Source organism: Topomyia yanbarensis, chromosome 1, assembly GCF_030247195.1.
Source record: "Topomyia yanbarensis strain Yona2022 chromosome 1, ASM3024719v1, whole genome shotgun sequence".
NCBI lineage: Eukaryota > Metazoa > Arthropoda > Insecta > Diptera > Culicidae > Topomyia > Topomyia yanbarensis.
Genome location: NC_080670.1, coordinates 32153912 through 32167719, shown reverse-complemented (window position 1 = coordinate 32167719; position 13808 = coordinate 32153912). Strand labels below are relative to the sequence as shown.

The 13808-nt window shown below is 37.7% G+C and overlaps 2 protein-coding genes across 6 annotated transcripts in view; both read left to right on the top strand.

Annotated features, from left to right (window-relative positions):
* Window positions 1–332: 332 nt before the first annotated feature.
* LOC131676277 (myosin regulatory light chain, striated adductor muscle) lies at window positions 333–1771 on the top strand. The gene is made up of 3 exons (XM_058955395.1): window positions 333–615; window positions 1223–1359; window positions 1450–1771. Exons 1-3 carry the CDS (start codon window positions 430–432, stop codon window positions 1631–1633), a joined length of 507 nt encoding a protein of 168 aa, XP_058811378.1. The 5' UTR covers window positions 333–429; the 3' UTR covers window positions 1634–1771.
* A 7989-nt stretch (window positions 1772–9760) lies between these two features.
* Window positions 9761–13808, top strand: part of LOC131677292 (suppressor of lurcher protein 1) — a 97325-nt gene continuing 93277 nt past the window's right edge. For 2 of the 5 annotated variants that reach the window (XM_058957015.1, XM_058957014.1), the window contains exon 1: window positions 9770–9915. The gene's annotated coding sequence lies outside the window, so the exon portion shown is untranslated. Of the gene's footprint in view, window positions 10435–13808 lie in introns of all 5 variants that reach the window. The other 3 variants (XM_058957013.1, XM_058957011.1, XM_058957017.1) reach the window with 2 other exon arrangements.

The following is a 13808-nucleotide window of genomic DNA, read 5'->3' as shown; positions in this document are numbered from 1 at the left end:
AACATCCACATTCGTTGCATATGAACACTGCAGTCCGAATGATTTATAATAGCTTTGCCAAGTAAGTGTAAACTTATAATTTTAGAGCGTTTCATTAACAATGCATTTCTCATATTTCAGCAACCCAGAATCAAATGCAATCCACGAAAAGCGACTCAATCCATTTACAACATTTAAAAATACTTTTCAGTTCGACCAACCCTATTCCGTCGGTGGGGGGAGCACAGGTGTTTTTCTACCAAATGCATCCGAGTTTCATTAGAAATGCACGAGCGGCACCGCTAAACTATAAAAGCACACTTTCCAGATTTCAAATTGCAGTTTGTCACCTTCTCCATCCAAACGAAATATATTCCTGGTTCTCAGTGTTCAGGAGTGAAGGAATCGTAGATCCAATATTCTGAAAGGAACCTAGACCACCCGCGGAAGATGCCAAACGAGAGCCTGGAGTTCCTGAAGGATCTGAACCAGCCGAAGGTGTACGAGCTGAAGAAGGCATTCTGCCTGTTCGATCTGGACGGGGATGGGATCATCAGCGAGCAGGATCTGCGGAATACCTTTCTGACGCTGGGACTGGAAAAGCACGATGCCGAGATTAGCAAGATGTTCGATGGCGTAAGTGTTAGAGCGTGGGAGCAGCTTAGTTTGGTCGAACGTTGTGATGTGGAAAATCGTAATTAAAATCCAATTATGGTCAGCTCGGTACCGTATTCTATCTCTGCTTCGGAAACTATCGAGAGCGGAATGAATTCAAATCGCATCGTTTGCGCTAATGTGGTGCGAAGCATTGATTGGATTGGTTATTGCCGGCAGTTAGCTGGGTGGAAACAAAGTGAACGTAAACATAATTTAATGTGCCGTAATCTGTTGGGGCGGAATGTTCTCCGCCTGTGGGAGGGAAGGAAATTGAATAATTTGATATGTTTTACTGGTTAGGCTGCGCTTTGAAAGCATGGCATGAGGATTTCATCTCATCCAGCAGAGCACGAATCAAGGAAATTGCATAAGGATAGCGCAGCCTGCGGCAAAGGAATGAAAATGTAGATTTCGTCTGCCGCTTCGAGGAAGTCGATGCAGATTATTTCCGCCAGCAGAGTTGCCTCTGGCAATCCAATTTACCTTGCAATGTGGTAATATTATGCATCAACTAGCAAGGATTTACCGGTTAAAAAAAAGTCTTAGCTTGACATTTCCCGTTTTAAACTTCGCAAATCAATTACAGGTAGTGCAACCCCTTAACTTGGACGTATTTTTGCTACTCGTTCTTCAGCGGGCGAATGGCCTTGCCCCGATGGATGTGATGGTGAACGCCTTTCGCCATTGGGACAAACCCAACACCGGATTCATCGATAAGGAAAAGTAAGAAAATTGCAATGGTTTTTTTTGTGCCCATAAAACCAAAAAAAAAAGGAAACGACAGAAACTGTATCCCTTTGTTCTCCCTTGCAGATTCATGTTCGACATTATGAACTACGGCGATCGGTTCACACCGGACGAGGCTGACCAGGCACTCGAAGATGCCGTCGTAACTCGCGGGCCCCAGATGAACCGGGACGGGCAGCTGGTGGAGAAGTTCGACTATTTGGACTTTGCGGAAAACATTTCCGGCTTCCAGAAGACGGAACACAACTAGAGAGAGAGATAGAGATATGCTACACTGAATGGTGCAGAGCAGGTCTTGGCAACTAGCCGAGCAGGCCATGAGAAAACTGTAGCTACGCTTTCAAAGCAAACTAGATTTGCAGCCCGGAAATAGAAACTGTAATGTTTATGTTTCGATTTTATTCTTTCCGCTCGGAAATCGAAAGCACCATTGATTTGTTTCAGAATTAGATTGCCGCTGGAAGTTATGCACTTGGTTGAAGCCTTTTTCGCTGAAGTTAAGCATCCTTAGTCAAGTTTGTTAACAGCGTAAAGTTTGTTCTAAAGGGTTAATTTTCTGCAAACTCAATCCTTATGACAAAGAAACTTGGTCGTAAAACAAAGATTTTCCTCAAGGCGCTCCATTAACGACTTTCCCGGAGACACGTCGTTTTTGCTTCTTTCAGTTTTTTTTTTATTTGCCTGCCATCTCAACAGTTTTCGCAAGCCCTGTCCCACCGGAGGAGAATAGTAAAAACTTGATAATCTTCTTTCAGCGTGATTTTCCACCGGTCGTCCCAGATGCATCCCGTTTTTTTCGCTCGGAAAATCTTCCTAAACAGGTTCAATTAGTGTCGCTGCGCTCGTCTGCTGCACCGGTGTACGGTAGTGAGTGGCAGCTTTGTTCCTACCGCTTTGTCTTTCCCATCCGATTCTATATACGTCATACTGTGAGGTAAAGGTGTTTCAAACGACTTTCTGTCACAGGTTATAACAATACTCAATTCTCGGAACGATCCGAACCGAATGTATGACACAACCGCCTACTTCCTTGGGAAGGAAGCTCATATCTCCGAAAATATAGGAAAATAGAACGGAACAAAGAACCGGCCGCATACACTGCAAGCAATATGCATAAATGTGATTGTTCACATACAGGACAACAAAAAGCTCGAAGCAGTATTTCAGCATAAGGTGGTAAAAAGAAAATCTTTTGTACGTGAAAATTCTCCATTCCTGGAGGGGACTAGGGGGGAGGGGGTGAGCTACAACTTTGTAATACCATCTCTGGAACACTTGGAGCAATGCTAGACGAGTGAGAAAATCAGCAGCAGGACACAAAAGGAAGTAATAGCACCCACACACACCCAAAGTTATTATTGCGAGACAGTAAAATACACCAGGATGGACGAATGTGATCGGAAACTTGAACACATGTGCACAAGACCACGAAGCCTTTTTCTCGGTGGAATCGTCTGTCACAAGAATGAATATTATTGTTGTAAACTGCAAACGTAATGTTTGAGGCTGATTTATTGTTATGCAAAAGTTGTTGAGATTAAAGGTGGTTGGTTGGTTTCGGTCGTGTCTCACGTGACGTCACGTCGCAATAAACAGCAAGAGAAATGTCTCCTTTGATAATAAAACTAACCCAGAAGGAGAATAGCTACGCACGCGATTATTGGGTGTAAAAAAAACAGTTTGTTTGTGTAGTGTATAAACAATACAAAAATGTCTGGGTCGAGGTGACTGCCTTGTGGACAATCACAGGAAATTTCAAGCTAGGTGCAAGATTTTTTTCCACTTTTATGGGAACGCTACCAAGCGTTATACAAAAAAGTTCGAGGTAATGGGTCGATTTCGACCCTATCAGAGTGAGTTTCATTAATTACTCAGCCTACAATCGATGGAATGCGTATCAAATCTGCATCAAAATTGATACTTCGTTTTTAAGAACCAACATAATAACAAAAATTGCCACAAAATGGTGAAATACTCGTGTTTGATCGCAACGAAAACTCGAATCGAATATCTCAATTTTAACCCAAAGCTGGCAGACGTTGCACCGACCAACGACTTTAAAAAAAATTAGGATCATTACGCTACGTATCTTCAAATTCAACAGTATCTAAAAAAATAAATCCAAAACAGCACATGGCTAAATGACCCAATTCCCAAAGTCGCTCGCAATGGTTCAGCGCTCACATCCTCGACAAAGTGCAAAAACAGCAAGAGAAATGTTTCTTTTGATAATAAAACTAACCCAGAAGGAGAATAGCTACCCACGCGATAGTTGGGAGTAAAAAAACTAGTTTTATATGTAGTGTATAAACAATACAAAGAAATACGGGTCGAGATGACTGCCTTGCGGACAATCACAGAAAATTTCAAACTAGCTGTATGAGAACTTGTTTGCTTTAATGTAACCGATACTCATTTTTTCTAACGTTATACAAAAAAAAATCAACTAGGATAATGGTTCTTTTTTTTATTTTTATTATAGAGGTTTTAGCCTTAAGGTCATTCGCTTCTTCGGGTTCAGGAATCAGAATATATTGGCTCAAATGGCAAATCTCTTCGTTGGAGCACTTGACATTCTGGAAAAATTCGCCAGATTCTTAATTAAAAAATTTGGCGAATATTACTTTTATTTGCTTTTTAATGGTTTTATATTTTTTAACGGAACTTTATACATTTTCTGAAACCCACTTGTTGGTCGCATTGCGCTGACGGGAACGTCAGTCCTTTTCAAATGAAAACCTGGATAATCTAAGGAGAAAAATGGTGCACAATTCGCTATGCCATTTTTCTCTTAAGTGGGGAAAACTTTAGGCAAAAACTAGTTTTCACCTATAACCTTTTCTAACGGGACATCATGCAGAAAGCACGTTTTTGAATTCCGGCGCTAGTTTAGTCCCGTCCGAAGTTGAAATGCAAATCCGATAACTAATTTATGTATACAATTGCTGTGTTTTGATGCTTAATTCGACTAAGACCACAAGCTCACAAAATTTCGTCCGAACTGGAACCGCAAATCTTGGAACGTAATCTTGCAATTCAAACGTAGCCGCCGCCGAATGATACATCAAAATTATGGTTCAGCGAAATGACAAAATATGTATACATATATAAAAAAAATCTCCCACGGAATCCTCTTCTATTTAATTTTCATTTGAGGTATTTTCTCCCAAAATAGCACGAAAAGCGACTGGGCCGGCCGGGAAGGAGGCAATTCCCCGGGGGTGTTTAAAAGTGGGTTGGTCATAATTCACAATCACAGTCCGGGCCGGGCGCGGCCATGGCGGCTGGCAACTTCCGAGGAATTTAATGATCCGATTGTGTTTTTGGGAGTGCAATAAAACTGTATGTAAACAATGGAATCCCGATTAAAAATAGCGGTTTTTATTTATGTGTTTTTTTGGCTACAAGGAAAGCAGACGCTTTTTCAAGCGCACAATCCCCAGAGAAATGTCTTTTCTTCCTCGGCCTGGCTGCATAATTTTGTTGTTGTTGATTTTTCGTCCCAGTTCGAATGCAACTTTTATTTGGCTATTGTGATAAGTTCAGTGATTTTAGTTATTTAATTGATTTCAATTATTTTAGTTTTTTTTTTGTTATTTTAGTCATTACAACGGAGTTCTTTGGTTGTCTATTGAACATGCCACCTTACCACGGCTGTTAAACTAAGCCTCGTGATGTTGGATGAAGCAGACGGGGTACAGCATTTCTTCTTCAGCCGTTCGTCCCGAGACAGATGCTGTTTAGAGCCGCTCCTAACATGGGTAACAGATGCTCTTGTAGGCTATGTTCAGGTGTTGTAACTACTGGATAGGGAAACTTTTTTTAGATGTTTTAGTCGTTAATATTTAGGCCACTCGTTAGGTTTTGTAAATTGCCCGACGTTTCGGCCGTTTTTGATGGCCTTTTCAAGGGAAATTTAATCGTTTTGTCGTAATCGTCGATTGCCAACGGTCGGATGCTGCGTGGTTTTGTACGAATTTTTGTAGCTGAAGCGATGGTGTTTTTGTACAAAAAAACATTTGGTAGCACAACGCGTAGTGGAGCTCTGTCTGTACACGATTCTAATTTAGCGTTTGATTGGACACCATCACTTCAGCCACAAATATTCGTGCAAAACCACCCAACATCCGACCGTTCGCAATCAACGATTACGATAAAAACTATTAAACTAAATTTCCCTTGAAAAAGACCATCAAAAACGGCCGAAACGTCGGGCAATTTACAAATCCAGCCTATTGCCTAAATATTACTGGTTATGAAAGCCGTTAACATCTAAGAAAAGCTCTTGCAGGCAGCTCGAACGGTATCGGTTCCGAGGTGGAAATACTGGGTGCGGCGGTACGAGATTGTCGACGACTTCATATAAATTGGAAAACTAGTTAGTAACATGTCAGCATGGATGCAAAAAAGCATGTTACGGCTACGAATATGATTTTCAAAGGTTTAGGCATGGGCTTTGAAGGAAGCAGACTAGACGAGTGCTCGTACATTTTGAAAGACGAATTCTGCGACCTATAAAATTTAGTTTTCGGTGTGCAGTTCACATTCTGACAGGGAGTGAGTTACCCCATATTACTAGAGTTCCCGGTCATGTTGCCATGGAACGTGTTGCTAAGTGGATATAAGAGCTTTCTTTTTTTAATTGGTCCAATTGAAGTCATGGACCTAGACTTCTAGTATCGAGGGTAGAGTTCCGAAAGTGACTGATTCATAATCGCGCGAGCGCCGGAGATTGTAGGTTTACGCTTGAGAACGAGTTTGAATCTTCAGAAGTGCTGAGACGTTTATATTATCACCGGAATTTTTTCATGCCTGCGCGATACCGGGTGTGGGTTGCGTGGATGATCGCGAAGAGCTCAACCATTTGTATGTTAACGTGTTTGTCGCGTTTATGTGAATTCACGTATAAAAATTCGGTTTTTTGACGCCATGGAACGTGTTTAGTGAATATGAGTGCCATCTTTTTATTTGGTCCACCTGAAGGCACTGGACCTATACTACTAGGGTCAAGGATAGGTACTTCCGGGCGTAACTGATTCATGATCGCGAGAACACGGGCATTTAGAGGTTCACTACTGAGAACGTGTTTGTGAATTTATAAGTGCTAAACCTTTCACTTAGACACCGGGGTGTTGTCTTGTTCACTAGAACGCGGGCGTAAGTGTGCGTGGATGATCGCGAAGGACTCGAGCGTTTGTGTGTTGACGTTTTTGTCGCGTCTGCAAGAATTTTGGCGAGATCACGGGCGTTAGCGTTTGTAACCAGATTTGGGTTATCGCGAAGGCCACGTTTGTACGTGTTGAATGAGAGATTGTGAGTATATGAGAGAATAAGCAATTTATTGTGTTAGTGAATGTTAGCATGGATCTAATTTAAGATATTGCAATAGAAGATAAAATAAGATGAGGAATAAAGAAAAAAGGAAAAAAATAGTAGAAACGAAAGTGATCGTTAACATTTTTGGTACACATGAGTAGTGAAAAAGCAAACTACTAGAAGTCTAAAAAGCAGACTAATGGAGTAGAAGAAGAGAACACATGTAACATGCAATCAAACTACTTGAAATCATCTAAATGCCAGCAAACGATCCTTATTTACCATCAACGATAATTGCATTTCGTTACAAGTTTTTCATGCTATGCTAATTGGGAATGGATGATTCACGTGCGTCGGTAAATTAATTGTACCTTAATTCATCCAATGCGATCTTCCTGAATGTACGAATCGAACACCGGTAAAAAGTGACCAAGAAGTATTACCCACTATTCTATCATATACGCCAGTTCTGCATCCATTCCCTGACCCATCTGTCACAAATAGTCAGACGAACACATACACAGATAGACATACGACTAGCACAAACCATACACTAGTACTAAAAAGTACAATTGTTACAACACAACACAACTAATAGAATTCAACTGTTATATTTTTTAATGCGCCTGCGCACGTTGACGAAACCGGCCGATAAATCGACACACAATGACTCCCACTGCAAGCCGTGCTCACAAACACTGTCATTAACCTTACGGCAGTCGCGCTAGTGCACTGAGTGCACACTGTTCTGACATGCTAGCGAAATCGTCTTAGAGCATCAGCGGCTGCGCGACTTCCGGAGAGTTAAGCTGATGAGCAATGTCTGCAAACACAGCCCACCGAAAAAGTCAATCCACGGTGACCTGCCAATCCACCTCGCCAGTGTGCACAGGCTGTTGGCTGACCGTTAGTTTCTAGGAGAGGGAACTAATAAGAATCGGATAACAATGTTTAAAAAATTATGTGAAGTTTCGAAGTTTCAAAAAAAAAATTGGGGGCAGACATAGCGTAGTTGGTAAATCGATTGCCTTGTACGCAGCTCACCTGGGTTCGATTCCCTACCCTGGGCATTGGGTGAGCAATTTTTCTAGAGATTTTTCTGATTCGAAAAAGAATTTTCTATTGCTTAACTTACATTCTCACATGTTCACAGGAAAGTCTTGCAAACTTCAGATTTCTGAACAGCAGAGGGATAGCTATGATGCATAATATTTTCTACAAAACTAAAATCAGCCTTTCAATATTCAGCGAAGTCCAAGATTTTTTTTTGTCGACCTACAGAGTAACTCTATGAACTCCTGGGAAGACCTTCGAGCTTCAGAGAAGTTCTTTAAAATAAAGTGAAATAAGATTACCAAAATTTAGTAAAGTGCCTGTAAATAGCTCCAACTTCGGAAAACTGCTACAAACTTCAACAACATACTACAAAAATGAAAGTAATTCTACGAACGAAGTACAGCAAGATTTACGAAATAAAACCAAACAAAAAAGTTGTGCACGCTCTCGGAACGGTACGCTTTATCAAATTCAGAAAAAGTCCTACAAACTTCAAAGAAGACTGTAAACTTCAATGAAGTTTCTCAGTAGTTCATGGAGTCCAATCAGCAATAGCAAGGTACCTACCAGTTTCGTCATGTGTGATAACTATTGAATACTAGATACAAAGAATGAAGTATATAGACATATATACACATTGAGCGTCACCCATTATCCTCTTACTGAACCAGAGTTAATCTCTCCAATCTTTACCATTGCGAACGGTCATACCAGAAAGTGACAAGTTTTAGTGTATTGTAAATAATAAATTGAGGTTGCTGGTTCCATAAATCACTTAATACCTAATCCACACCATAAACTGTTAGTGTTTCTCTGCCTAGCATCCATTGAGCATCGTCTTATCATTTTGCCTTCTATAGAGATTATCTCCGACTGCAAAAAAACGAACCAATTAACCAGGGTTTCAGGCTAGTGAATAGAGCAAGGCACATTTAATAGACTACACTCCCTTTCCTGGAGGTATTATGTTTCAACAACCCCTCTGGTTATAAACTAGCATTAATTAAGCTTTCCTGGTAGAATGTGTTTGTTTTTCTCCTTTCGCCCATGTAGCTATTTCAAGGAAAACTCGCCCGAAGAAATCGCTCCCGCTGCAATTGCATTCAGAAGTTGCTCCCACTAGGAACTAGACCGGATCATATCTGTACTCAACGACGGTAAAAACGTGTCTCTTATGTGTTGTAATTAGCACTCGTGTCTCTCACTGCCAATTCCAACGGAAATGCAAACGGAAGGACAACGGAGATCCTATTTTTTTGTTGTTCATAATCTTCTTAGTGAAAGATGCATCAAACAAAATTGAAAAAAAGAGCTGCACGATAGAAGTTTCGCTACATGAAAAGGATCGTGGAAAATGCGCTTTTGATTTGCGGCAAAATTAAGATGAATATGTATGGCCAAGTATTTTTATTTGTAGCTTTATAGAAATGATATTAAATTTACTTAAATTAATTAAGGCATTTTGGCACATCCAGAAGCTCAAAAAATCAAATATTTAATCTTTCAGCAACCGAAAATCTCCTTCATCACTATTACCACAACTTTTCACACTCTCGACTCTGCATCATCTTCACAACACAGCTTTCCACCTCACCCAAACCATTTCCAGTGGAACAGCTCCAGCAGCAGAAAGCAATAATTTCCGCTCTTTTACTCAAAGTACGAGGCGAAAGGCAACACAAACAGCCGGCCTCCGAAGGGCACACGTTGCAGCATGCAGTTCAGCAAAAGAGAGCGAGAAAGAGAGTAAGCGCCGAACAGGAATTCAGCACAACCTGCCTTCCTCTGTTATACATTGCATTGGCGCTACAATAAACCGGATGGGTGATGTCTACCCTAAAACCCCACGAACCAAGAGCGTAACCACTCCACAGCATCTAGCCGACAGCCTCGCATAATATCCTGGCAGTTGGCCATGGGTTCGTTTCTTTCGTTTCATCCTTGCTGGCTGGCTGGCAGTGAGCCAGCTGTGTGAAGCTGTTTGAATGTTCCGTGCTCAGTCTCTGCTCGACTGTCGGACCGATCGGTAAGCTCCTTGTCGTTCCAACACAAGGATTTACGTTATTTTTGGCCGAAGCGTGGCATTTCGTGGCGTTAGCATCGTTAGACACTCGCGGGACATAAGCGGGCTGTGCGCGATGTGACACATAAAACAGCGGGGTAACCTGATGGGCGCTGGGAACTCTTTGCATGTTTTGATTTACATTTTTGCAACTTTATCGCCTGCGGAGTAGGAATGAACGTTATTGTTTCGGTGCTGGGCCCGGTTTATGGGATGCTGTTTCCGGTGAGCGAGTGAGTTGGTGGGTGGATTGTAACAGTGCACTTCGAACCGGACAGTATTGTGTTACGGACCATAAACGAAACCGGTTGGTGACAATTGGTGGCATACATTCGGGCGATTGTGGACCGTCGAACTGGCCGATGTTGTGGTCGCTTTGTGAAGTGGTTTTGGCGATGTGACCACAATCTTCCCCTCTACTGCAATGGGGGAATGCAGTTTGGTTGGTGGGTGATTTTATGTGCGGATGTGTATTACGCGTATATCCGGCTGAATTTTGCGGCAAATGTACCCTGCAGTCAGTGGCGGACAGTGCTCTGCGGTTAGTCTATTGTTCCGCTGGAAATTACTGCTAATTGAATGTGACTGATGAGCGACTGGACTTGGGGTTTTGTTTGGTGAGTGGTGTTTGGCAGTTACCGAAAGATACGATTAGGAGATTGCACAATTAAACTGATTGTTGTGTAATTCAACATTTAGTATTGGATTGTATTGCGGTACAAAAGTACAATCAAGGAACATTCATTCATTAGAAAAGAAAAAAAAACATCCGAAGTACTGTAATAGTGATCGCAAGTGCTTCATAACGCCAAGTAAGATATAAATGTATTAATGGCCTAAAACAGAATTACAATTTGTGAATAGTGTTGTTCCTCCAAAAGTTGCTGGTAGCAACTCGATCTTTACTGTTCCGGATATGTACAAGAATGAGTTAAAGTTAGAGGTTCTAATTGCAATAATTTGGCGCGCAAAAATGCGCATAAAGGGTTAATCAAACCGTTAACCGAACATCGGAATTTCATTGTTCACGTGCTCTATTCTGAATTGTTTACTTGCGATTGCTTAACAACAATAATGGTGCTGCGAATGCTGTAGAGGGCTCATTAAAAACTCTTAATGTTTTAATAATTCAAAAGAAACGAGAATAATAACTCAAATATGAAATGTGTTCTTTCGCGAACTAGCTCTTTTTAAAAGTCAACTTTTGAAAAATCCAGATTAATCGTAGAATTGGTCTCTGATATATTGTGTACGCCAGAAAGGCACCTGTTTTTATGAGCCCCTTGGTTTATTTTAGACTAACAAAATGGGGGAAATTGATAAAATCGGGAGATATTTTTACTTTCTTTTGAATAAACCCTTCTTATAGTTTAGTATAAAATTCCCTTAAGAAGGCCTCCATTGCAAAATCGAAAAAGTCAATTGAAATTTTTATTTTTGCATCGATAAGTTAAGAAAAATATACCCAAGAAAGGGTTTACCCGAAGTTGGTTGGGTTCGTCTGTTAGAGACTATCAGATGGATTTTCATGTGAGGCTGATAAAATCGAATCGAAAAGCTGATCAAATTGGGTGTAGACCTAATCGAGGGTAGACACAATTGGAAGCAAATCAAACTGAGTATTCTTTTTTAACAATGCACCTTAGAAGTAAAAAATAAAAAGTGAAATGTAGAAAATAACAATTTATAAGTAGCAAGCAACAAGTAAAAACTAAAAAGCAAAAAGTAAAAATTAAAAAGTTTGCAGCAAAAAATTAAATGTGAAAATAAAAAGAAAGAAAAACATAAGTAAAAGTAAATTTTGAAAGTCAAAAGCGAACATTAAAATCAAACAGCAAAGCAAAGAAAAGGTAAAAATTAAAATATGAAATGAAAAAAAATATAAAGCGAACGCAAAAATTTTAAAAATGAAAAGTTAATAGTAAAAGGCAAGAAATAAAAAGTTAGTGGAAAAATTAGGAGATAGAAAATAAAAAGTGAAAAGTAAAAAGCAGAAAGTAAAAAGTTAAAATAAAAAAGTAAGAGAAAAAAAAATAAAAAGTAAACGATAAAAAGTAAAAAGAAAAGGTAAAAAATGAAAAGTGGAAAAAGTGAAATGTGAAAAAAGTGAAAAGTAGAATGTAAAAATAAAAAGTTGCAAGTGAAAATTAAATTGCCAAACAAAAAATAAAGTAAGCAGTAAAAAATAAAAAATAGAAAGAAAAAAAAATGTAAAATAAAAATTGAACAGTGTGAAGTTAAAAGTAGAAAGTAAAAATTAAAATGTAAAAAGCAAAACGGAAAATGTAAAGAAAAAGTAAAATGTGAAAAATAGAGTTTAATGAAAATAGTAAAAAGTATGCAGCGAAAAGTGAGAGGTAAAAATGTAAAGAGCCGACACAATTGGAAGCAGATCTAACTGAGTATTGTAGTAAACTGAATAAACTTCGAAGTAAAAAATAAAAAGTGAAATGTAGAAAGTAACAACTAATAAGTAGCAAATAACAATCAACAAGTAAAAACTAAAAAGCAAAAAAGTAACAGTTAAAAAGCAGCAAAAAATTAAATGAGACAATAAAAAGAAAGAAAAATATTCAAAGGGAAAGTAATGTTTGAAAGCCAAAAGCGAACATTAAAATTAAACAACAAAGCAGAGAAAAAGTAAAAATTCAAAAATGAAATTTAAAAAGTTAAAAGAATAAAGCAAATGCAAAAATTTGAAAAATAAAGAGTAAATAGTAAAAGGCAAGAAGTAAAAAGTAAGTGAAAAATAAAAAGTAAGAAGTAAAAAGCAAAAAGTAAGAAGTAAGAATAAGTAAAAAGTAAATAAAAAACGTAAACAGTAAAAAATGAAAAGTAACCAGTAAAAAGTAGAAAGTTGAAAGAAAAAACTTTACTTTTTAAAGTAGAAAGTGAAAAGTATAAAGTAAAAATTAAAAAGTCGACAGTGGAAATTAAAAAACAAAAAGCAAAAAGTTAAATGCGAAATGTAAAAAGAAAGAAAAATAGTTAAAAGTAATTAAGTAATAATTTGAGCGTCAGAACATTAAAATGTAAAAGGCAAAACCTAAGAAGCAAAGAAAAAGTAAAATGGGAAAATTAGGAAATTTAAAGCAAATAGTAAAAAGTGAGAGGTAAAAAGTAAAAAGTGAGTCTAGAGTAAAAGGTAAAAATTTAAAATTAAAAAGTAAAACATACAAAGCAAAAAAACAAAAAGTGAGAAGTAAAAGAATAAAAACTAACAAGTAAAAGGAAAAAGCAAACAGTAAAAAATAAAAAGTCAAAGGTAAGGTAGTTAAAAATGGACAGTAAAAATTACAAATAAAAAAGTAGAAAGTTGCAAATAAAAAGCTAAAAAGAAAAAAAGAAAAAAGTAAAAACTAAACAGCGAGAAGTAAACAGCAATAGGTAAAAAGTGCAATACAAATAGTGAAAATTTTAAAAATAAAAGGTAAAATTGATTAAAATTAATTTAAATTTGAAATTAAACATTATAAAATAAAAAGTGAAAAAAATGTTAAAAGTAAACAATAAAAAGAAAAAAGTAAAAAAGAAAAATAGTCAAAATTTAACTTTGAGAGTAAAAAACGAAAATTAAAATGTGAAAAGGAAAATGTAAAAAGTAAAGAATAAGGAGTAAAAGTAAAAATTTCAATATAATATGTAAAAAGTCAAAAATAAAAAGTAAAAGCATTAATGTCAAAAATAGAGTTTTAAGTAAATAAATCAAAATATACAGCGAAAGGTGAAAATCAGAGTGGAAAGTGAATATTAAAAAGCAAAAAGTAAACAGTAAAATGCAAAAAAAAATAAATGCATGAATTAGTAAAAAATAAATAGTGAAAAGTAAAATGTAAATACAAAAAGTTAAAAGTGAAAATAAAAAGTAAAAAATTAAAGGGAAGAATACAAAGTAGTAAGAAAAAACTGTTGGAAGTGAAAATTAAACAGTTTGAAATTGAAAACAGCAAGTAAAAATTAAAATATAAAATGCAAAACGCAAAAAAATGTG